Below are 26,059 nucleotides of genomic sequence, written 5' to 3' on the forward strand. Positions count from 1 at the left end.
TCCTATCAAGATTGCTATGTCACGCTGATAAGTGCGCTCCGTTCGTGACCGGGAAGTGCCGGGGCGGCAATGATAATGAGAGGAAAGTATGCGAGGTGGATGACGATTATTGTTGTGTGGCAGAAATACTCCCCAAATACTCGATTTCTTCTTAGAGTGTAGCTATGAAAATTAGATGCATATTAAACAAACTACTCAGGGTTGGTAAAATTAGATATAGGTAAAATTAATTAACATTTATTGGTAATAGCTTCAAGGTACAGGGTAATGTTACTCAAGCTGTTCACACATATTTTATGGCAAACAGTGAACTGAAATAGAGAACGATCTATATGTGTCCAAATGCTACAGAAAGAAAGACGACTCACCCCTCCAAACTTAGGGATGACCTTCACTGCCATCATTTTATGTTCGGAGCTGAAAGGGATCTCTTGAAGCCGGACATAATGGTTTCGCACGTCGTAAATTCCCATCTGAAATGAAAAGATGACAGATGTGTATAACAACGGAGCTACAAATGAAGTCCTTCAGGTAAAAATAAATATAGTAAACCCTCGTTAGAATGAAATCACCTTGCTCTAATTATTGCTCCAACCGAAATTTCCTCTAGTCCTGACCTGACCTGAACATAGGCATTTTAAGCTGCCTTACTCGAAGCATACTAATAGCTCGCCCACTAAGAGTGGCCGCGCTGCGCACAGCCAACCATTTCCTTCTAGAACCTTCTATATCCACCAATTAGCCCGGCTCGCGATTCTCCTTCTAGAAGTCTGTTGCCATTGCTAGCGTGCACAGAAGAGGAAGGGGTGAAAAAAAGCGGCAGCGGACACGATCAGCCTTGATGAAAGAAGCCTGCATCCACCTCCCTCCATGTCCCCCCCCCCCGCCCCGTCCCATTTCCTGCTTGCTGCGACTTCGTTCGGGGCAGAGTGGCGTGGATCAGATGAGCGCAGCACGCAGCAAAAATAGTGCGCAAAGAAACAGGCAGATGTATACTACTCTGTGCAACATGCCCCGCGCTAGTTCAGGGTCACTCAACCACAAGTCGCACTAGTGGCGTTGTGCGGCAGTTCCTGAGCTACGTGCTAGTTTCTTTGTGATGGTGGTCAGCGGTCGCATAGTTCAGAGTTCAGCCATGGTTCAGTCACTTCAGTGCCCACTGTGCACCTGTCTGGATACATGCTGTACTGCTGCAGACTGTGTAGATGTGTTTTGAGAGTTCATCTTGCATGCTCCGCATATACATTTGTGGCCTGCTTTGTGCATTGACAACTGCTTTGCGCATGCTGGCTATTCCCGCTCCAGCAAGCCTGATGATGACCAGGCATGCAGCGATGAGGCAGTGCATGCAATCGCCAGCGAAGTGGAAGGCGACTTTGACTCATTTGCGCTGGCTGACAATGCTGCTCCTCTTGTCGCTCCAACAACAGATGCAGGAATAGCTGACATTTTTCTTTATGGCCCCGATGAAGAGCCGATGGCTGAACAGCTAAGTGAAATGTCAACTATGGCGCAGACTCTAGAGTACCTCCGTCAGCTGCAGAACAAAGTTAAATGTATGTGTGGCGACTATGGCCTCATGCAATGCATGAGCAAATCGGAGCAGGGATTGCTCACACCTGGTAAAAACACGAGACAGACAAGGCTGACTGCCTTTTCGCTAGAGCTGTGCGAATAGCAAAATTTCGGTTGCGAAGCGAATTCGAATATAGAAGTGTGAGTGCGAATCGAATCGAATATTTTTTGAATATTTCTAGAATATTTCTTGAATATTTTTCGAATACTTTGAAGTGAAATTGCAGAAAAAAATGTTAGAGAGGATTCCTAAGCATATTCTTATGAGATAGCAACATGAAAGTGTTTCTTTTCGCAAGGTTGATGAAGCACTGGCGGGGTGGTGTTTCATAATTGTCTTATCAAGAACGAGGTAATGTAGAGGCCGAATTCTATTTATGTACATGATTTGGTGCAACCAAAGTGTTGCAGACAACACTTTACACGTGATAGGCAAAGATGCCATTTCCCCAGCCTCTCCTTCTCTTTCAACTTCTGTGGAAGCCCAACTGATGTGGCAGACACGGGTGTGCTCCCTTCAAGTCCGGAGTTCCAAATCTGCCTCGTAGACGTCGATATATAAGAACATCTGAAATTTTGGATGCTAAAAAGCTTCGGCTTCCGATTTTTCGGACTTCCTGCCCAAATTTCAGGTCCAAAACAGCATTAATTGAGGCCCCACTTCTGCCAATCTTTCATCTCTATGTTGGAACTAGCGTTTTCTTGAGTTAATACATTTGCAACCGCAGCGGAGCTTGAAAGGCAGCTTTGCCGCAATACCAGGGTGTGATGAGGTGAAGCATATAAAAAAAAATCTAGGGACCACTTCCAATCGGGCATTGACTGTCTTGGCAAAGTTTGACCGTAACGGAGCTTGAAAGGCAGCTTTGCCGCGATACCGGGGTGTGATGAGGTGAAGCATATAAAAAAAAAATCGAGAAACCACTTTCAATCGGACGTTGACTGTCTCTTGGCAAATTTTGACCGTAACGGAGCTTGAAAGGCAGCTTTGCCGCAATACGAGAGTGTAATGAGGTGAAGCATATTGAAAATCTGAAGGGGTCACTTTCAATCGGAAGTTGACTCTTATTTGTTTTTGGGAAGTTCGAATAGTTCGAATAGTAAAATTCCAGTGCGAATCGAATCGAATAACAAACACTATTCGAAAAATATTCGAAATTTCGAATATTCGCACACCCTTATTTTTGCACCTCAATAAAGGTTTGCTTCCCTGAATATCTCGTGTTTAGACTTCCTCACAGTTGTAGCGTATTTAAGCTTGACGTTTTTAGCTTTTATTGAGAGTTGCTTTTATCGAATTACAACTTTTATAGAACTTTTGCACCATCCTGTCCACTTTGTTCAGTGATGTGACTGATTGAACCCATTTTTGGCGCAGCTTCTGGAGCAGATAAAATCCCGCTTTGGAGCAGCAAACGAGACTTCTGGAGTAGTTACCAATCACATTTTCGAATGCAAATATTTATATCTCTAATATGGATCATAGTGGTTCTAGGAACCATAGTGGGAGCAGAGCCGGTTGAGAGATGCAGACAATAGCTGGCAAAGTCGGCACGCCCATATCCGGGGATGTTAAACATCACCTCCTCTAGTTCACAGCGTGGCCACTAGATGAAGCAGTTTGTGAAAAACACATTAAATTCATTATTTTCAGCTAGTTTATGCCTGAAATGAAGGTTACGTCTACTGATTTCGGCAGCCAATCTTTCAATTTGGCTGAAAATCTCAGTGGCAGAAATTTTGATGATGATGATGGTGTTTCTTGGCACAAGGGCCAAGCGTGGCCAAAGAGTGCCAGTACTATGGACGTTGAATTAGCGGTGACAAATGAATTGCAATGAGTTATGTAAGTTCGCTATAAAGTGGCCTAAAATCAATAGCTCTACACAAGCGTAAAACATATGCAGATTAAAAATGCAAGAATGACATGTAGCAAGACCAATGGCTATGGCTATAGATCAGGTGATCATAATAAATAAGGAACATGAAAGTGTACACGTGGCACCAATGCCTCGCCTATACTCCATCTCACTGCTACCGTTCAGCACTACCAAAGCTACGGGGTGTAAGCAAGCCACGTGCTTGCATGCAAAACATAGTTCCAGCTACAATTGTTGTATCAGTAACCATATCTTGGCAAACTCACTCATGAGTCAACTCAATCACACTCACTCACACTCAGATCGAGCTGTGAGCCTGCGTCTGAGTGAGTCTGGCTAAGATAAATTTTTGTGAGTCTGAGTGCTAGCGAGTCCGGTTGAGGAAAACTTTGGTGAGCCTGAGTCCGAGTGAGCCCTAAGGGCAAAATATTTTTCTTGAGTGAGTCTGAGTGAGCTCCACATTTTGTGCCGACCTATGTCAGTAACTGCAGGTAACAGGGCTTAGAAATCAACATGGCAGCACCCATGCAAATGCGACCGCCCGCTTCGATCCGAACTTGCGCTTGTTAGTTGCCCACAGCGCTGACAGCAATAAAGAATAGTTGAATGAGCCATCGCTTTGTGCCATCTCATGATGAGGACAAAGCATCAGGTACTAAGGTGCGTATTTGGGCCGGTTGGTACATGTTCAACGATACGAGAAACAGCGCGACACAGTGACGTGGAGAACAGTGACGTGGAACTTTTTTCACGAAGGTACGTTTTGTCGTGATTGGCGAGATAAGCTGTTTGTTTAGCCCAGGGCGTCTACCGAGTTGACATTTCTAAATTCCCTGAGTGAAACAGAACTTTGTTTTATGTCAAGATGGGTAGAGACCATATCGCTCGGTGATGTCACTCTCTAATACGCATTTTAGAAAATGAAAACGACTGAATCCCATTTGAATAGTACATAGAACAGATAAACCTCAATATAGCGAAGTTGGTAAAAGCGGCAACTCACTTCGTTATATCGAAACTTCGTTAAACTGCAATTCGACCTTTCATGCAAAGCATAGTTACTGAAGGATTAATCTTAAACTGAAAAGGCCACAAGAATGCTCGACTAATATGGCAACATGAAAAAACCTTTTTTTTTTTAATTTTTTGCGTGAAAAAAAATCAATTTTGTTGAGCCTGAGATGCCGCAATCACAGTTAGATGCCTTGCCAGAGTGTCACATGTAAAGACGAAACAAATGCGGGTTTAATGCACTGTGGAATTGCGCTTGTTCTGCTGCTGCGGGTTGTTGTCAAATCCTCGCGCGTTGCCCAGAGCAATGCAACGCCTTTGCTATCATGTTGCCCAACCGAACTATTTGCTCTCCACGAACGCACAACATTGAAAACCATCCCACGTTAGAAAAAAAGAGTCAGTTTCACCGCGAGAGCAACATAGTAAATCCGATAGCAACAAAGAGGAATTTTATATGAATATAGGCTAGCAGCTCGCTCCTTCAGGAAACGCAGCCGCTGCACTAAGAGAAGTGCCCTATCTATGATCTATGGCTCAGGGGCGGATTCAGGTACATTATGGGGGGGGGGGGGGGTACAAAGGCTGAATCCAACGCTCAGCAGTGCATTTTGGTGGGTCACGCATATTTACAACGGCCCAGAGGGGATTATCGCGGTGCCTAAGAAGCCTTCGTTGGAAATGTGCATAGGGAAGCAGGAAAGGGTAGAGCAGTGAGAGGTAGAGAGCAGGGACAAGATTCTCTTTACCCCTTTTGGACAGTGGCAGGCAAAGCAACCTGACAAAGGGGGCAAACTCGACAAGCAAGCCTGACAAAGGAGGTGGACGACAGGCACTGAAGGGAGGGGGCGGGGGCTGGCTTGGGGGGGGGGGGGGGGGCGATCGCCGCTACCGCCCCCCCCCGGGATCTGCCACTGCTATGGCTTCAACGGAAGTTCTGCAATTAGAGCACAACACCTACAAAGGTATGAGCCGTATGCTGATCCCCACTAAAGATACCGCGGCGCACGCGACCACGCCCGCTGGTACAAAGTACGCACTTCCTGTCGGACTCACGCAGCCAGCCCCCCCCGCCCCCTCCCAAGGCGCCGGCTCCTATCCATGTGCCCACCGCGCGAATGAGACAGTCGGCTTGTTTCATCTCTGCTAAAGCCCCTTTCGTCGGCAGCGCTCGCGCACTTTCACTCGCACATGGAGCATGCGACGCGCGGGGTGATGTAATCGCAATTTGGATTTGATAGGGAAGATCATGGCGAAGGCAAAAAATTCGCGTCGGAGTGTCTATATAATTGCTATCGCAAAAAAAAAAAGCAATATAGCTGCGGGCTAAGATCGCATGAAAGCATGGCAACAGCGTGAATTACGGCACATCCGATTATGATGGAGACGTTACTGTTTTCCGACATCGCACGCCGAATCGAGCATGTGGGACCCGTGCCGGTGTCGCGAATTTCGGTCGCCGCTATGCCATGGCTCTAAAAAGTTTTGTAATTCGGCTTTGTAGCAAACACCCACGTGGTGTGGCTGGTAATTGCCAGCTGCAGCCCCAAAAAACTTCAGTCGACTGCCTAAAACTTGTTTCAGCAGTGCCCTCATCGGGAAAAAAGAAATAAAAAAGCTTTCACTTGCTGTGAATGGGCCTGTTAGTTACGCTAGCTCTCGCCTGGAAATTTATTATATTCTTCACGGAGTCCTAAATAGCATTTTTGAAGCTCGGGATCACAGCGAGTGAGCCAGGGGCGTAGCCAGAAATTTTTTTCGGGGGGGGGGGGGGGTTCAACCATACTTTATGTATGTTTGTGCGTGTGTTTGTATGTGTGCGTGTATATATAGGCAAGCAAAAGCGAAAAATTTCGGGGGGGGGGGGGGGGGGTTCAACCCCCCCCCCGGCTACGCCCCTGGAGTGAGCTCTCCGATTACAGCCAACAAGCGTCTTTTTTCTCGCCGATCGGGATGGCTTGCCAGATACGAGCCTTGTCGAAGACATCCGCTTCCTGCGCGATCGCGATCGCTTGCAAGATAACTCAAGCTCGTTACATCTACTGCTACCGCTTCTACAACTAATCATGCTTGTTACTTGACACGCGGCGGTAACAAAAACACCATATCGGGCGCTAACGCACAGCACGCGCGAGAAAGATTACAGAACTACACCGCATACTCCCAGAACATCCTGACAACATTGCGCGATACGATGTGTCGTGGTTCGCGGTTCCCGCATGCCACGCATTAGCCGGATTCTCTTCCACTTCATCGCTCCGAAGGCGATGACAGCATCAAGGTGCGCCACTTCCCCGCAGCCGCAGCGGCCGTTTGATTTGAAAAATGCGTTCACAAAATATCGAGCAAGCGCTACCGCGATTTTCGTCGCCTTTCAATAAAGATACTGTGGATTTTCCCTGATGGGAGCCCAATTTCTCTGAGTTTTCCCTGAGAATTTCCAGACTACCCAAAATCCCTGAGAATTCCCGGTTTTCCCGGTCAGTAGACACCCTGGTTTAGCCATGCCTGTTATGCCTAACGTGCCGAGAATTTGATAACGGTTCATAAAAATAGTGTAGTGTAGTCACGAATACATTGCTGTCGAAGTGTCAAGACATAAATGTGAAGCAAATACAAGGGTCAGTTTGGAACTTATGGGCCACACAGCGCACGACGATGACGTGATAAATTTGAGGCGGAGGGCACCAGCGTTGATGGGTGCAGTCATGTTCTTTTTTTTTTCTTCTTTCAACGCTGCCATCTGCTCGCTTTACTCGCATCACGGCTGCACGCAGACGCCAGGGGGATGCTGAGCAGAAGTGACGCTGATGAATACATCGTGAGGGATTTTTGCCATTGCTATTGGCTAAGGGGCCCTGTAGCCTCCACAGTGCTGAAGGGAACTTCTGAGATGGAGTACAGGTCCCTGCGCACAAGGGCTAGAAGGTTGGTGCCTCCCTTAAAACTGCCGCAGAACAACCTCCCTCAAGAGGCCGCACTACAGTTGAAAATTTTGTTCAGTATCCCTTTAAGTTGTATACTGACTCCAGACACGTAGTAGATTGCTGGAAACAACCTCCTGCACATATTATCGAGCACCTGCTGTATTGTTTCTCTCTGAAAGGTGGCACAAATAATGTCTTGGCACACGCTGCGTGCAAATTATGAGGTTTTCGCCGAAATGGAGTAGGATATAGCAGGTTTCACCTCTTGGTGCAGTTTGGCACAATTGAAACAGCTATCACATCACTTTTTGTTATAACGAGGGTTTACTGTAATAAAAAGATGGGATGAATATCAAACTCGACAATAACATGTGTGACTACAAGCATATGTAACCCTAAGTGGTGACACACACAGCATAAAATTCAAATGGCTGCTCAAAGACACTAAAGGAAAATAACAATTTATGTAAGAGTGAAAGCTCAATGTATGAAAACGTCTAAAGTGGCAATATTATCAACAGCAGTGCCCTACTTACCGAGAAATTAAGCTAAATGTATCACACGATGAGCGCCCCGAGCGGCACATTTGGTAAATGATCCCGATGACGTGAGAGAGTCCGACTACAATAATCACTCGTAATCAAACTAGCTGCAATAAAAAAAGAACCTTCCGTGCATCAAGTGTCGTAATAAAATGCTGCTTTTTCGTTTCTGTTTGATTCATGGAAAAAAGAACCTCTTTGGCACTGCTATGGGGGACAGCGCACGTGGTTCAAAGGCTCCGTTTTCGCCGAACTGCGCTTTGCCTGGCGCCCAGCTTTGCTTACGCGGCCGCGTTTCGGTGATAGTTTCGGTATCGCGTACTGCCGCGCTCGTGAAAGTCGCTCTGACAGAAAGTTCGACAAAATGCCGCGTGCATGTGATGTTGCCGGATGCCCGAATGGTGCACACCGCCAGTGCACGCCGCGGCGCAGTAAGGGCGGGCAACGTTGGGCACGGCAACAGTGACGTCAGAAAGACCGCTTTCAGGCGGGTGATTTGAAGTGCGCTAACGCGATGCGGACCACTAATACGCGATTTTATTTCAAAATAAGCACTTCCTTGGCAAAAAAGTAGCACTACAAGGTTTCTGGACCGCTATTTCAACAATCAATGCCGACTTAATATTTGCCTTCAGTGTCCCTTTAATAAAATGTTTCTGAAGTACTTATTTCCTGGTGCAGCCAAATACCATGGTCAAGCCTGCTGACAAAAGGCCTCATGTTTCTGTCACAGCATTTCAGACATTACCTCACTCAGTAGCCATGGTGACTTGTGTTGTTTGCATGTGTTTCATCTGTTGAAGTTGGTACTCCCTTACTCTCCACTGTTTGGCAGTGAGTACTGACTACACTCATACACAGTGTGATGTTCCCAAGTATTAAGTAAACTAACATCCAGTGTGCTTCCTCAAGAGGAAAATGTTACCTTTAAACTTTTTGAAGCAAGCAATCCAATTAACATACCTTGTGAGCAGCTGCCAATAAGGCCCCTTCTGTTGGCTGCCCTCTGAGCTCACTCCCCAAAATATCAGCATTATTGCAGATGGAGCCACACTGCGAGAAGGAAGCATGGCAATATCAAAAGTGTGTACAGGGCCATTCAATAAAGGAGCATACACCACTGCCTCTGAGGCATATTTTGCAGGTTACCTTCACTCAATGCTACTTAAATGCAATACTGCAAGACATCTAAAGCACCTTTTCACACTATTTATTGACATAAAAAAGAAAACTAAAGGCATACAATAAATAATCCAGGCAAGAACATTGATGCACACTTTTCAAACCTTTCTGACATTTTCCAATTAAACAAAATTAAAGAGACACACTAACTTTGCAAGACATCTTATTTAAAATAAAAACGTGCAATTTTTCTAGAGTAGTATCGAAGTAAGTTGCCATGAGGATCTGTTCAAAAAAGCTTTTCAACAAGAGCAACTAAAGTGGTTTTCAATCTGCAAAATTAATGCAAGTTCTGAAGCAGTAACATTCTATAGCATACCTGTGAAATTTTTTCTCAAACATTAACTAAACATCTATAAGCGGACACGAAGCTTCAACCAATCATAAGAGGCAACAAGGTTAGCAGTATTGCCTGAGGCAGCTGCCACGGCTTTTTGCAAATAATGGAGGGTCATTTGTACTAGCATGTGCCAATTCTTTGTGTTTTCCAAGCTCGCTGTACAAAAAATCATAAAACAAATAACATCGCCCTGTCTTTTCTTTTTTTCTATAGCGCTTCAGTTTTCCCTTACAGGGGCCCTGAAATACTTTCTGGACAAATTACGAAAACGTTTTGGATCTGTAGACAAGGCTCATGAGATTATGTGAGACAAATATCATTGCACTGCATGCAGCAAAAAATTTACAATCTCATGTAAAACATGGCCAATAATTGCTTGCTCTATTCTTTGCAATGTCATCGCCAGGTAAGCGGCAATCAGGAAGAAACAAGCTCACCAGTTAAAAAGTGGGCTATTCTTGATTACCAAAGAGTGATAACAATTCTAGACTAAGTATATAATTTTTCTTTTGACATTTTGATGACTGTTTCTTTAATTCTTTCTTGGTTGTGGGTGGAGTCAAAAACAGGTTCTGAGGCCATATGTATTAACCCTACAAGGGCTTATGACGTAAATAAAATGTGCCGAAAACAAGTCCCCAATGGCCGATGCCGAATATTTATGGCGCTACTGTATGTTTAAAAAATGCAACAGTTTTTCAGCTCTTTTTTGCCCAGCAAGGGCTGTCACCCTGAAGGAATGCAGGAAATTTTTTTCTTGCACCGTTGACCTTTGGTTTTTTTTTCCACGGTTTGTTTAGATGTGGTGCTGGCCGGCACACTAAGCATTGCTCGCACATCCACATGTGCACGGCAGTAAGTTTGGTTTCGTCTTGTGGGCAGCTTCCATTTGCTGCACTCGTAAAACCCATGTTTAACTGGCTTACTATCTCTCAAACGGTGAATGCCTGATACTAACTCGTTTATTGCTTACAGGGGTGCGATTTCAGCTTTTCGGAGGCGGGCACTGGTACATACAAACAATGCTGCTGTATACGAATGACGAAACCGTGTCTGCACGTTTTCTGTCTCGAGAATCATGAAAATCGATAGCCTTTCGATGGCGATACCATGAATGGTCATCTGAAGCAGTTTCTCACTTGTTTGGGCTTAGTGACAGGTGCAGAACCATAGAAATTTCTTGCATACACTCACATACACTGTGATGACAACAGGAGCGTGCCCGCCGGTTTCCTTGTGAGTTAGTCAAGTCGCAATTCCTTCGATTTGCACTACTGCCCAGATGCCAAATTAAAACTGGATTAATAGAATTTCAGCTGTCGAGATGAGGAATCGATAAGGAGTCCTAAATAGGAATTCATCCAAGGAGCATATTCCCAGAAGCAGGCATGGCGCGACAATTCTGAATGGCACAAAGGTGACAGTAATCTGGCATTTGCATTTTTTAAAGTCCATGAGACATGTTTATTCCAATTAACATATGCTTTGATTATTCATATAAACTTCTTTCTCATTTTTATTTTTACCAACCATGAATAAACAATGCATCTATACGTACGTAACATAACCTTTTCTCACTTTGTGGTCACTCTAAAAAATTTGGGTAAACTTTATTTAAATAGGACACACTGAACATTTTAAATCTGCAATTGAAAAAAAATCAATGAAAGGGTTAAAATTATTATTTTAATACAGATGTTTATACCCTCTCCACTGACCGCTCCAGAAAACAAAATACAGAATACAGAAAACAATTTTTTCCTTCATAGAAGCCAGTTCCATGTCACTAATTTTGTCTATCAGCAAAATGCAGTGCCCGTAAGTTAACTTTTCGCGTGGCCTTAGTAATGTTCCCGCCTTTGCTAAAGCAGGCATAGTGAGAAGTGAGACTAAGTAAAATCATGAAGCGATAGCAATCCCTTCCCTCTATGTAGAGGACAGAGCTGTAAATATTTCATTGTGGTTGGTGGCCTTGTATGGATATAAGTGACATTGTGGCACCTTCATTTTAAGACATGGGCCTTCACAACAAGTAGCAGCACAAAACGAGGTCAAGCGAGATACAAGATAAGCTGAAACATTGTAATGTCCTCTTCCCATGTGACCAGCTTCTGCTTCATGACATCACGATACAATGCAACCTTAATAAACGAAACCAAAATTGGCTGTAGAAGAGCTGTTTAATTAAATTATTCAGGGCGCTCTAAGTCTTGGCAGTACTTTTATTTCTGTGGTTTTAAGGTCCCACATAATCATTTAATGCAAAAAAAGAGAGAGAGAAGTAAAAATAGTGTGTCAATACTTCTTTAAACTAGGCTTGTGTGAATATTCGAGCACTTCGAATATTCCAACGAATATTACAGTATTTGAATTCACGTCGATTCGAATTTAAATTATTGGAAATTTCGAAGTATTCAAAATGAACGAATAGGTGTATATTAGTCTGCATGTAACCCCCCTGTAAAGGTCGTTTCACTGCAGTGGAGGGGTGCTACGCCATGAATACACCTTTTCAGGAAAAATCCACATAGCCTCGAAGCCCCACTTCAAGGTTAAATGAACATATTACTCTCACATCGATTTCATCATTTTTTAGGTTTAAGAGCTCGTTATACTGGCTTATACACTCTAAGTATAGTAAATTTTAAAACATAACATATTTTCCACATTATCACTTGCATTCTACCGAAAGTCAAATAAAGTTGCTTCCACTTGCTTTGAACAAAAAAGAATGACATTTGCACATGCCTTGTTTGCATAATTTCACTGTTCATTACTCAATACCTTGTGACTGGAGCAGCATAGCCTTAGCTGCTTTTGTGCCATAAAAACCGAATTGTTTGCCTTGTTTCAATTAAAAAAAAATTTTGTGCAGGTTAGTTGGGTCATGACAAATATGCTCATTTTTCTTTATAATATGTGATATATACTATTCGAATTCGATTCGAAATTATTCGACCAAATCACTATTCGCTTCGAACCTAAAATGTACTATTTGCACAAGCCTACTTTAAACCTCTGAAGGCCAACATAAGGTGCTGCAAACAACTCTCAAATGGTCGATGCCATACATTTTTGGTGCTTCTTTTTTAGCTCCTTTTCGCCCAGCAAGTGCTCTCACCCTGTGGGGATACAGAGAATTTTTCTTCAGTGTTCATTTCAAGGTTTCTAACGCAGAGGCTTTGACTACTGCACGTACATCCATGCATGTGCAGGCCCGTAGCGGTAAATTTAGTTTTGTTTTGCAAGCTGGTTCCATTGCACTCGCAAAAAACTGATGCCTATCTGGTCTCTAGTCTCTCAAAAGGATGGCCACTTGATACTAGCTTGTTCATTGACCACGGGTGCGATTTCAGCTGTTCACAGGCAGGCACGGGTATATACAAACGATACCACCGTATACAAACGATGCTAACATGCTTGCGCATGTTCTTTCTTGGGAATCACCAAACTGATTGCCTCTCAGTGGCGATGAGATGAACAGTTACTGGTAGTTTCTCCCTGGTTTGGCTTTTCGGAGGGCGCACAACCATAGTTCTCTTGTAAGTGCTGGAATTTGCTATGGGGCATGCATGTTGCTGTCTATGCTGTGAACAAGTGAACAGCGATTCCTTCAATTTAGAGTACTGCCCAAATGCAAAATCAGGATCAGATTCATTAGATGTCAGCCGTTGAGACTGTGAGGATTGCGGCTTGCCTGTCGCCATTGCGCGGGTTTTTCGCCTATTTTTGCCATCCTCATGTCCGATCATGACGCTCCCCTCCTCCACCGTCCTACGGCGCTGGGCGAGCGGGGGTGATGTCAAAACCCCTCACCCCGGCGCCGGATCTCGATGGTGGCGCCGCGTTCGAGTCTCGCGAGACGTTTAGCGCGGCGGGAGAGACTTTCTCTGGACCTCGTAGGGTAAGCACGTATTTTCTTTCCCATCCATCGGCTCCTTTGTTTGGGCTCGCTCCAGGGGCGTAGCCAAGGGGGGGGGGGGGTTGGGGGGGTTCAAACCCCCCCCCGAAATTTTTCAGTTTTGCTTGCGTATATAGGCACACACACATACAAACGCACGCACGAACATACATAAAGTATGGTTGAACCCCCCCCCCCGAAAAAAATTTCTGGCTACGCCCCTGGCTCGCTCGGACGGAGTTCGCTAATAGTGCCTTGCGCCAGCGGCGAGCGCTTACCTTACGTTGTCCTTTCCGAACGCTAGGCTGAAGAGCGGTGCGGTGCATTCGCACGTGGTCTTACTACGCCGAAACCATACCTATCGAAGCCAACGCAAGGTTTGCCCTCACTCGAGCGATCGGGCCCTGTGGTCGCAGATCGTAAGAGTACGCAGCATAGTCGCGAGGGTCCGTTTCCCTCAGCGGCGTGCCGCCGTGAGCCCTTTTGCCCGCGGAGACGTGCTCGCGGCACCCTTTGTGTTGTACTTTCGCCCGTGGCGTGGTTAAGCCTGTTGCTGCTTCTCCCGCCGCCTTTGGGAGCGGGCGTTGTACTACGTTTTGTGGTGTTGCCGCAGGCAATAAAGTGTTGCGGATCTCGAGAGCAGTACTGTGTACTTGCCGCGCTGCGCTCGGCGCCTCTGTTTGCGCTCGAACGTGCGTGTGCAGCGGCGCGCTAGTTCACACGAGGCGACGGCAGACGCGGCTCTGTGGCTCGCTAAGTCCGAACCTATGCTAGTGGCCGTACTCCTGCGAGATAAGTGCACACTACAAGATGAGGCATTGCAAACAGTTCAAAACTGAAACATGGCCGAGGAGCAACTTCTCAGAAGAGTGCGGCATGACGATTCTGAATGGTACAAAAGTGACAGTAATCTCATGTGTGCATTTTTCTAAGCCTGTAAAACATATCTATTCCAACTAACATACTTTATTTTTACTGTAATAAAGAAATCTGTTTCTAATTTTAATTTTTATTACTTCTGAATTAGCAATGCGTCTATATCTATATAAATTATTTGTCACTTTCCGGTCACTACAAAAAAATTAAGGGTGAATTTTTAAAAAACTACCTAAGTCACTCGTAAGATATTAAGTCTGCAACAAAGAAAAAATAAAGTAAAAACCAAAGCACACGTTTGGGTAAAAAAGAATTTGACCCTGAAGGGGTTAAATTCTTGAATGAAAAGGAAGAAACTATTCAATATGTTATAAGAAAATTTGAATATTCCCACCTCCTACTAATAATTAATAGCCCATTTCGGTAACTTTTTAGTGAACCAACAGGAAAAAGCAAAATCTGAAATTATGGATAATCCGCACAACAGCTCCCAAAAATAGAAGTAATAGCACTGATAGCTTTACCTCAAGTAGTAACCTCATTGAATCCATCTGGACATCTCTCTCCCCAGGCTCAGTGAGGATCACATGACCCTCTGCATTGTAGCCAACACCTGTAACCTGAAAAGAAAAAAGAAAGAAACAGATGTTCTGATCAACCCCTTAACCCATAGAGCTGAAATCATCCTGCCAGTTTATACAAACATCCCTGTATCCTATTCTTCCACACTGGCACTACTTTCACAGTACTCATCAGCAATAAACCATACAGGTGAACTTATTTTGTCACATACTGCTCAGTTTGTTGCTACAGAAAACATTTCAACAAGAGAACTTGTCTTTATAAAGGCTGTGAAAAAGAAATGTTTCCTTGTCGAAACGCTGGCTCCAGCAACACTTCTTGTTCTACAACGTCTGGACTTCTGTCTTGTTTCGACTGCTCAGTTTTGGCATCTAAGCATATCACTTTGTAGGATAAACGTGTTTCACTAATATGTGCTTGGCGACGATTACAAAAAGCTTTTATGATTTTCCAAAAAAAAATTTTATATCCCATTTTTAACATTCATGCTAAATATAATGAATAAAGCATATACATAGGTAATATTGAACAGTACACCCTTTTCACTGTGCTCCTGTGGACGTCTCCATGTCTGACCATGTGCCATATGGAACGATTACCTGAGCTGGCCTCTGCTTACAAAGTCACCCCCACCAACTCCAATCCCATAACTGCAATTCCCTCACGTGGAAAGTAACGAATAAGTATATAACGACAGTACAGTCCAGCAAGCCAAAGTTGTTTGCTGTCAACAATGACTGCAAGAACAGCAAAGACTTTGTTCAATACTTCAGAAGACCTGTAAATGTCCCAAATCTGTCCTTTGGAGCTCATTAAAGCTAGTGAGAATAGTGCAAGCACTTCTGTACAGTACACATGCTAGAAGGCTAAGCTAGAAAATGTTTCACAGAATGCAGCAGTAGATTGTTCAGTCAGTGTATGAAATCAGTTTAACTCATTTGCTTATCGTGTTTTCTACATTTATTGGCAAGGCTCTGGGCAACACAGGATGCTGTGCTTAAAGTTAAATAGCATTTTTTGGTGTAATAAAAAAACGTATTATTCATTTTTCATGCAATCTCCCTTCAACATGTTGGTTAATAAAAATAATATCTAGGGTTCTATGTGCCAAAACTGCGATATGATTACGAGGCACACCATAGTGAAGGGCTCCGGATAATTTGGACCACCAGGGGTTCTTTAACACGTACCGACATCGCACAGTACATGGGCCTCTAGCATTTCGGCTACACTGAAATGCAACCACCAAGCCAGAATCAAACACACGTCTGTTGGGTCAGCAGCCAGGCAGTACGACCACTAAGCCATCGCAGTGACTTATGCCGTTCCCCTGGCTTAAGACATCTGTATTCATGTCTTGAATGTTTGCAGCAACTTATAGAAAAGACATTCATCCCTTGTTTACGTTGTGGCTGGCAACAAACATTCAGCTTGGAACATTTCTATGTAACATAGTATGTAAACTACTCAACAAAGTGCATCATTAACTAATATGCGACCGAGTCTCAATAAACATACAGTGGCAAACATTAGTAAAAACCACAAAACATTTACTCGAGTGTACACTAAACTAGCAGTGCTGTCTGGCCATACCATCTCTTTGGGAACTTTGGCTTGAATCCACAATGAGCAATAGCACCGATGAGCAATTGGTGAAGTGGCAGGTCTTGAAGCAATGAAAGTTAGCATGGCATAAGCACTATCTGTTTGAAGCAAGCTATATGGAGTGCAAAAAATGCCGCATCGAGTTTAGCACTAAACTGCTCAGTTGTGCTAAATAAGAACAGCCCAGAACAAAAAAAAAAAAAACGTTCCAAGACAAAAGCACATCTGACTAGAGCAGCTGCGAAACCATGCTGGGAAGGCAAGTTAGTGCACAGCTCCAAGTCAGTACTGGTAAAGTGCCCATAGTAATGTTGATAATGACGGATAACATTACCTCAGCATGGTAAAGCTCTGATGTCATGATGGAGCAAACAGTCATTTCATTTTTTGTCAAAGTTCCTGTCTTGTCGGAGCACACAACGTTAACACAACCTGCAGGAATAAAAGAACAGCATTTTATACTCATTGGTAGTTCATATATGGACACTTTAGCTAGGAAGGCAGTACCACTGCCACATGCAAATTCACAAATGACAAGCGTGGTGGTGCTTGGACCCATAGAAGTAGAAGCCTTCATATAACGAATCCTATTTTCCACAACTTTATGCCCATGGAAAACAATGCGTTTTTAACCTCAATATAACACAGTGTGTTTATCTGTGGTTTCAATATTAAAAAGCCTCACTGCTGCCGCAAAGGAAGACGAAGGCAACAAATTGAAACTTCTACTGGTACCAGTGGTCAAATGGCTTAGTTAAACACAGTTTTTGTGCACATATTTTTAAAAATAACACCGCACACCAGCACCCAATTTGGTGTTTTTGAATCACAGTGTGTCAAACGACAAGCACGAGTAGCCGTAAAGGCAGCAGTACTAAATGTAATGAGATTTTGTTTGACTTGCAAGCGATCCATAGGTTAAACAATGCAAAAGGAAACATGGACAAGTAGACACAGGACTAGGGCTGTTTCTACTTGTCCGCATTTCCTTTTGCACTGTTTTACCTATAGATACGTACCAACTGGCTCACATTCAGATGCTATTAATTTGCATGCAATCTTAATCATTCAGGAAACAGATGACATTGAGAAGATTAGTATCGTTTAAGCAACTTCGAACAGCGAGAAAGAGGACGTTGCCACTTATTTCGGGGTGCCACAGAGCTTGCTCTCCATGATCCAGACATTGAAAAAAAGCTATATGGGGCTCTCTGAAGAACAGGATGAATTCCAGGCACAAAGGCAATCAGAATAAATACATGCTTTTACCACAAAAAAATTTTTTGGCAAGTTCACTGCTACAAGTTTGAAGTAGTTGACCATTTTTTGGAGCTGCTCGCAGTGCTACACACACTGTAAAATTATGTGGGTTTTTTGTGATAATACCAACTGACTTATGCAACATATGTAAGTGAGCGATGTCAAGCTGAGTCAAGCTGGGATCATGCTGGGAATGTTCAACATACCATAACTTTTGTTCAAGCGGGCCTAGAACATCTATTCTTGTTTTACTGCACACAGTATTCATTCCAGGTTATTGTGATATGATGATTTGCTTTATAACTCTCACAATTTATAAATAAATCTTGCTCCTAACAGTATACATAAATATTTGATATCTTGATATAGCAGAGAAATAATCGCATATTTGAAATCAGGACATAAAAATACACGAGCTGCGAAAGTGTCATAAAACTCTACTCAGAAATAAAGAAATATGTATCTGAAGCAGGGTCTCCCCGTAATTGTGAACAAGTATTGCTCACACAAATTGGAACCATATAAAATTGGTTGTAATAAGAAAACTAACAAAAACAGAATACACAATCAGAATTTCATCCTACTCTTCAAAGCATATGGAGGATAGCAAGCGTCGTCTGCCTGTGTTACATGTTCGGTGTTGATGTGAGCTGCAGAGCAAGTGTTGAACTCAAGGTTTCTTTTATCGAACACCATGGGTCGTCCTGGCTGCACTGCAGGTTGCAAATCTAGTGATTGGTGACATGTCAAGCTGTGACATTATGTGCCTGTGCAAAGCGACCGGCGAAAAGAATCCCTGCAGTGCATCTATACATTGAGTATTAGATTCTCTCTTTCTAACCAACGCCACGATCTGCGTGTCTGCAGCCTTAACTTCGCCCCCTATACCACCTCAATTTCCATATTTACGATTAGTGGTGATCGGTCTCAGAAAGCTTTATTTGTCCACATATTTCTTAACATTTGCAGACTATCGGTGTAGTGGAGAAGAAAACGTGAGCGGCAAGTCGGTTGTATCTCAGCCGCACCTGGCAGTGAAGAGCTGCGACTGTGCCTTATTAGTTGAGGAGGAATGCAGTGCTATGAAGAAGAACAACCGAATTGCCCGTAGCTGCCTTGATACAAGGTGCGTTGCTTAATTTATGGTGTGAACAATTTGATAATGCTGTAGCCTAAATGCTAGCACAACTTAAAAAAAAAAAAAAAAACATTTCAGGGACCCTCGAAATGTAGATATAACAAAGTAACTTCGTTACTTGGGTAAAATGGGCAACTTTATTAAATTGAAATTTGGTCTCTTATGCAAATTATAGTTGCTAAAGGATTCTTTTTTAGATGGAAAGTGCCACAAGAATCTTAAAATAGGGCAGCACAAAGAAAAAAAGTCAATAACCTTTACAAACAATCCTATTTTGTTGAACTGGAGAACTGGCGGCCATGATGCAATGCCACGCTGGCGAAATACTCTTCACACTGGCCATACATCACACATAAACCCATGACCTATGTAATGTCATAACAAGTCTTAAGTGAAGCTATCACACCTGTTTCGCCACTGTGGCTTGTCACCAAAACCTCAAATGTTACGACACCGATGTTATCATGTTCACCAAACCGAACAACTTGCTCTCCACTTAGTCCCATGAATGCTCAACATCGAAAACTGTCGCACGCCACAAAAGCAAAACAGCTTTGGTCGAAAATTGCATGAACGCAAGGCAACAACCTGAATTGCGGCACCTCAATTTATAGTAGCCGCGTTGATTGTATTGCAACATCACGGTTGCTGCTACGCATTGGTTCAACAGAAGTCTCATGATTTGCGATTATCACAGAACACCAGCATAATATTATAGAACTGGTAGCTGTGCAGCCAGCGCATAACTGTAAGCTGCTCGAAAAAATATAAATAATAAGGCTGCCTAGACTCAGCGACAACTTATCTTGACAGTGGAGCAAAGGCTACGGAGGCAGGGCATCCGCACATTCGTGTTGCTCCGCAAGTAGCACAGCAGCTTGCGGCCGATTTCGGTTTTGCTCGTTCGCATTGTTAACGTGGTTAGAAAATTATAAACGTACACGAAAAATGTGAATGGCAGAAATATTTTGATTGTTCAGTGCACATTTTAGTGTAATTTTACGAGTGTATTTTTCTTGGAGAACTTAAGGTGGCGGTTTCACGGTCGCCATCTTGCAAGTGGTTTCTTCTTGAGCCACCAGAAGACGCCACTAGGTCACGTTTGGAAAAAATGGTGGAAAAGGCACTCTCCGCCGTCGTAGCATGCAAGAGCCTGCACCTGTTGCAGGCTCTTCCCTTCTTTTCAGGGGTGCAGCTGTTGCCATAAGCTTCTTTGGGATGTTTCAAATGTGCCTGACGCACCCCCCCCCCCCCAACCTTCCCCCCTGTCCAGAAAAGAGGTGCCCCCTCTCTCTCGTGGAAAGGTAGCACTATTTACAATAGAGCGGTAAGGCGCTGAGCCATGCTGCCAAAAGGGTTGATAGAAGTAGCGATTCGGTTTCTGAACCAACTATTTCTCTCTGGCTCTCTAAAAAAAGCGAAGAAGACCGTTCGTTTGTGCAGGGACATCTCGAGAAAGATTGACATTGGCCCTGAACGCACGCAGTGTTGGCTTGCGTGGAACAGCCCGGACCATGCACGCGTGCATAGCAATTAGAGATGTCTCTGCTGTCACCAGTTTTGGTTCGACTGTAAATATATTGAGGGTGTCGCGTATGTGCCGCTTTACCTCATACATATGTCCCTACATTCAGAAGCTCCTCAGAAAGCCTTCGTTGAAAAGGTCCATAGGAGGGACATGCTTATGGCCGCCGATTATGAGATGGTAAATAAGAGCTACCTCGAGCGCTTTGGTCAGTGAGGGGTGCCTATAAAATAAGATACCACACGGTCTGCATGTGCAAACAGATTATTTGCTAAATTTAGTTTTGTAGAGGTTATTAGTTCATGGAGCGTAAATTGTGCACGTGTTGTCTATTTCGCGCTGTCCAATCTTTATTTCTGCTATCGTTTGCCGCGCACTGCGACAGCAAATGGCAGTCACATCAGTGATTTTCAAGGGTACGATGATCATTCTAAACAAAAATGACGAAAGCCGATGTGTTACCATTACGCGAGTGTAATTATTACGCTTGTAAATTCAATATATATTTCGACGACAAGACAACCTACTGAAAATCATGCGTTTCAAAACTTGCATCGGGACACGTGACATTTGGTTTGTTGCGCGCAGCTAGGAGCTCCAGAGCTCGCGCAGCCATCTGCGCTTTTCGCTGCAGTCGGGGCAACAAGACTCGCTATAACTGACAACTTGCAAAATAGTTACAGAGCAATGCTTCCCCAGGAGCGCCTCTACCAGAAGGGCAGACAAACAATTTTTTTTTTCCATTCACCACTAATCCCTGTCTTTCCTTTCTTTTGTTTCCCCCTTTCTCTAAGTGCAAGAGGGAACTTACAATGAGGCGTGACATTCCTGCAGTATGTTTTCAAAAGCCTTGGTGCTGAGCCCGTGCTGGAATGTGGAGGGGTTAACACGCTCAGAGGGAGAAAAGCAGTCAGGGAAAGAAGAGTTTTGTAGGAAAATATTCTTTCTGGAAAGCCAACTTAGAGATGTTTGCAAAGTGTATGCCAGGGGGCGCTAACTATTTTGCAAAGTTTCAATTGTTTGACTGCTAACTCTATCGCTGAACTGGCGTCACATGAAATAGTCACACACACATACACTGCCATGCACTCACCACCTCACCGCGTGGTTTCCAGAAAGCAGGTTTCTAGGTATTGTCATACAAGCCTAAAAAATATGAGGAGGCAAGGTCATGTTCTTTGTTTACTTCAAAAATGCTTCTACAGTCACCTGAGTACAAAGATGAGCAACCAAGCAATTCCTGGAATCCTCGGCACAATAGCCTAACCTGCTGGCTATGCATTCATGATGTACAGTGCAACATGCTTCATACCCTTCTTTCTTTCTCTCTCTCTATCCCTCTCTTTCTTCCTTTTTTTTTTTTCCAGCAGCCCCATGGGGTTACATTGTGCATTGAAGACGTGGCAACTAGATTTCGCCACTGGGCTAAACACTGAAGTCTGGAGAAATAACCCATCCGTGTTTTGGCGGCTTAGTAATGTTTACAAGGCGCCACTTTTGACGAACGTCGGAACTAGCGTGAAACAACTTCATATTTTTTTTCATAGATGGCGCCACCACAAAAAATGTTAGAGATTTATTATTTCTTGAAATTCTTTTGTTTCAAGCACTGCTTCGTAAAGTTAGTGAGTACTGGTAATTACAAGACACTACGTGGTCCTGCTAATGTGCAATACTTGGTTGTGAATTAACCTGTAAAAGAAAAAAAAGTAAGTTTGCACAAACCTGGCAAGCAGAAAAATGAGCGAAATTCACGGCTGTCCTACGAATTTTCTAATTAACTTAGAACAATTTTCTCTTCATAGAAACCTAGAGAAAGGCTTATTGCTTGAATATTGGAGGTTTCAGAGTTTCAGCTTGGATAGTTTTGTCCTTTCGTCAGTAATGCCTGACCAAGTAGAGCCATAAATTGCCGAATTGAAGTAGTAATATTTCATGAACTATTCATTAGAACACAAAAAAACTTTGCATCGACACAAAGTACATTGAAACCTAGAAACCCATTCAATATTGTTGTTCTACAAAGAACAGAAAAAAGTTATTTACTCATAAACTTCCATTGTTTTGCCCATTTTTATTGGAGCCTGCATCAATTTCTAATTGCTTTACTGGCAATATCTCTTCATAGAAACCTTGCATAATGCTTCATTAAAAGGCTCAGCAAATTTCATTTCGTTACGTTGAACAGTTTTGCCGCACTGGCAGTACAACAGAGGCTTGTACAGCAAAAACGCTGTTTTTTGCTCACACTGTTTTCATTGCCATGAAATAACGCTCCAGACTAGGCGACAATACTAGCTGTCATCAGAAAGCGGGGAACTAAACTTCCTAATGTAATACACCTCATATTCATCCACTGAACAGAGCAAGCACAGTGCGCCAGAAAGCAATGACTAAAATGTCGAGCGCTTGCCACTGGAGTGGGACCGCCACCTTAACAGTGCATTTGCGGCCACACACAGACCCGCTACGTCATGGACACCAAGTTTACTTTGGAAAACGGGTGTGCTAAAAAGGTGGTGCTGTCTAAGAAATGGAAAGAAAAGGAAGGCATTCTTGCAAAGCGAACAATAACTGTATTTTGCCTACGACTTCCCGCAACTGTTTGACTCTCATAATAAATGAAGCAGCATTGAGAAGATTATCAGTAAACTTAAGCACCGGTACTATTTTTTGGCACGGTAGCAGGGATGTGCTTCGGCTCTGTAGCTTCCACAGTGCTGCCAAGAAAAATTGTCGCTGAGTGTAGCTAAAACTTGTTGCAGCAGTGCACTCACTGAAAAATCGTTTAATTTGTGGTAAATGCACCTATTATTAGTTTCAATCACTTTTGCTCGGAATGCATCCTATTCTTCAGAAAGTCCAGAATACCTCCATGCGAGTTCAGAATCGTAGAGGGTGAACTCTGTAATATCCAGAAACAAGCAGCGACACCTTTTTTCTCGCCAAACAAGCAATCTATATTATTTGCAAAATACTAGCCTTGTTGGACAAATGCATTTCTTGAATGATCGTAGTCACTTGCAAGATACAACTTGAAAAATGTGTTAGCAAAAACCACGTGAAACTCACCCACTTGACCACAGGCACCAGCAGAAGTTTCAATTTATTGTCTTGGTCTTCCTTTGAATCAGCAGTGAAACTTTGCTATACTGAGGTCAAGAATACCTTGTGTTCCATGGACTTAAGGTTTCATCATATTAAGAATTTCATTATACTGAGTTTTGATGAATTTGTTATATTGAGATTTCAGGCCTAGTGATTCCAATTGGAATAGTCAATTTTGTAGGTCATTAAGCAACCACCTGATGAAAAAAAATGGGTTGTTCTGCTAGAACTCATATTTAGCATCTGCTCTAATTATGCTGCCAACCTGGTGCACACAAAAAAGTGAGGTCATGTGTGAATGAAGAAATTACAGAAGCGGTCACACTTTTCCTGCAATTCGCTGAGGCAGCTTCTTTCACTGTGCAGAAGTAGGGCATGTATTTTGGTTCTGTATTGAAATTTCAAATTTTGACTATTGGGTATTATGCTAACCCTTAGAAATAATTTTTGAAGAAATTAATAAAAAATAATCAAAACATTGCAAAATAATAAATTCATAAATTAACTTTGCCACTAATTACTCTTGACTGAACAGTGCAAGCACAGATTTTTTAAATATTTTTGGACTACCATGATCGTGTGCATCTCAAATTGTAAAAACCAGTTGCTTACAGTGAATAAATAATTTGGGCCTGAAATGGTTAACTGTATTTTCAATTGTCTGAAACAGACCTTTTAATTAAAAAATTCTTTTTAATGTCCATGTTGCTGAAAAACCTTTCAAAACTACAATTAACAGATGTGGTATTTTCTGCAAACTCTTTTCTGTGGCTTCATTAACACAGACACAGCACAAAACTAATTTCCCACCTAAAGTTTCCACAGTTGGCAATTTCTTGATGATGGCTTTACGCTTTGCCATGCGCATCACTCCAAGAGCAAGGGTGACGGTGACCACAATAGGGAGACCTTCTGGGATAGCTGCCACAGCAAGGCTTCAAGGAGAAAAAAGATGAAACACAATTCAGACAGCCGAAATCCTACACAAGCAAGCCTGTTACAGTAAAATTCACCTTGTGCAGAATTTTTTTTTTGGCAGAATGTGGTTACCGTGAGATCAGGAAAATAAAGGCAGAGAGAAAGTTGCAGCACATAGCTTTACTTCCAAATATCAGTCACAATAGACTAATGTGTAACTTCCAATTTTTTTAATGAGTGTGCAGGATAAAGTTATATGTAAGCAGCAATGTAAGGCATTGAGAACTAAGCTGAATTCACATGAAAGCAGTCGCACTGATATAGGCGAGTGCACTGTGAGATTAAAAAAAAAAAAAAAAATCTCCACCGACATGCACTCAAGCACACCTAGAAGAAACAATAGCACACCAAGAAGAAACAATGACAACAAACATGGTTCTCCTTTCTTGATAGTAATGTGGAAAACCTACATATTTATTGTGCAATAAACGTGCATGCTGCTAAGGAGTTTTATTCCTGCATGAATTCCAGTGGAAAACAACCATGCACGGCAACATTACCGTGCATGGCGCTAAAGTATGTTATCACAACACAAATGTCCAGTATACACAGCGTGGTTAGAAAAGCTGATGCCCATCATTCATAAACTTTGACATGAAACATCTTGAAAGCATAACAGTTGTTAGCAGCTTGTCACTTTTATCTGGTAATAGTCATAGAAGTGGGAGAATTTGTGGATGCCAGTGTGCTGACCTGAAAGGAATGAAAGCTAAACCTTTCATACCTTCCCAACAAGAGCTCCTTGAGCATTGCCATAATGCCCAGTAAGCTGCAGTGAGTGAGTTTTGTGTGGGCACCCAATTTACAGAGGAGGTGCTCTCTGTCCTGACGTAAAGGTGTATAATTCAGCTGAACAATGTGCATAGTTCCATACACAAGGTAATGGAAAAGTGGCCAACAATGCACATTCCATACAAGCTGTAAATCCTGATATTATTACTCAGTACCTACAACTATTGTGTGGTTCTCAAAAGGCAGATAAATTACCCTAGACCACCGTAACACACCTGATCAAAAGAAAATTGCTGCTGTGGCAAAAATTTTAGTGCATGAATTTCGGTGAATTATTTACCAACAGGAAATAAAATGTATTGTTGAAAATGATGCTAAGCCACTGTTTCAACAAGAGTGCCAAATATGGCCTAATAAGTAAGTACAAGCACTGTTAAAACTTTACTTTACACTCATGTTTCCATTATGATGTATACAGCAATTAAACAAAAGTACAACTCGCAACTGACCTGACACCAATGTTGAACATTTCAAGCAGGGGCCTGCCTTGAATCCAGCCCAGAAGCATGATAAGACCAATAATACCAAATGAATATAATGAGAGCTGTTTGCCTAAGCTGTCCATACTCCTTTGCAGAGGTGTTTTCGGCGCCTGGCAACAAAAAGAATAGAATGAATCAAGTACAATCTCAATCTCATCACAATGCTTGTAATGCTTGCATATAAATATAGTAAACCTTCATTAACTCAATATCAGATATGTTGAAACATCAGTTTGATCTAAACTTGTTCTTGTCACGTCGGCTAAATGTATACCCCCCTCCTCCCCTCTGCAGATATGATCAGCAGATACGTATGTTGCAAGCACTTTGGTCAGCATACAATTCAGGCGTTCAA

General features: G+C 42.9%; 1 protein-coding gene across 1 annotated transcript in view; it reads right to left on the minus strand.

Moving 5' to 3' along the window:
• Positions 1-26,059, minus strand: part of LOC119406926 (calcium-transporting ATPase type 2C member 1-like) — a 119,337-nt gene that overhangs the window by 53,399 nt on the left and 39,879 nt on the right. Inside the window, 6 exon segments of the mRNA XM_037673721.2 lie at positions 369-473; positions 8,899-8,988; positions 14,759-14,854; positions 16,756-16,853; positions 24,263-24,387; positions 25,672-25,814. Coding sequence (XP_037529649.2) covers positions 369-473; positions 8,899-8,988; positions 14,759-14,854; positions 16,756-16,853; positions 24,263-24,387; positions 25,672-25,814 — 657 coding nt within the window.

Source organism: Rhipicephalus sanguineus, chromosome 1, assembly GCF_013339695.2.
Source record: "Rhipicephalus sanguineus isolate Rsan-2018 chromosome 1, BIME_Rsan_1.4, whole genome shotgun sequence".
In the NCBI taxonomy this organism is placed as follows: Eukaryota; Metazoa; Arthropoda; class Arachnida; order Ixodida; family Ixodidae; genus Rhipicephalus; species Rhipicephalus sanguineus.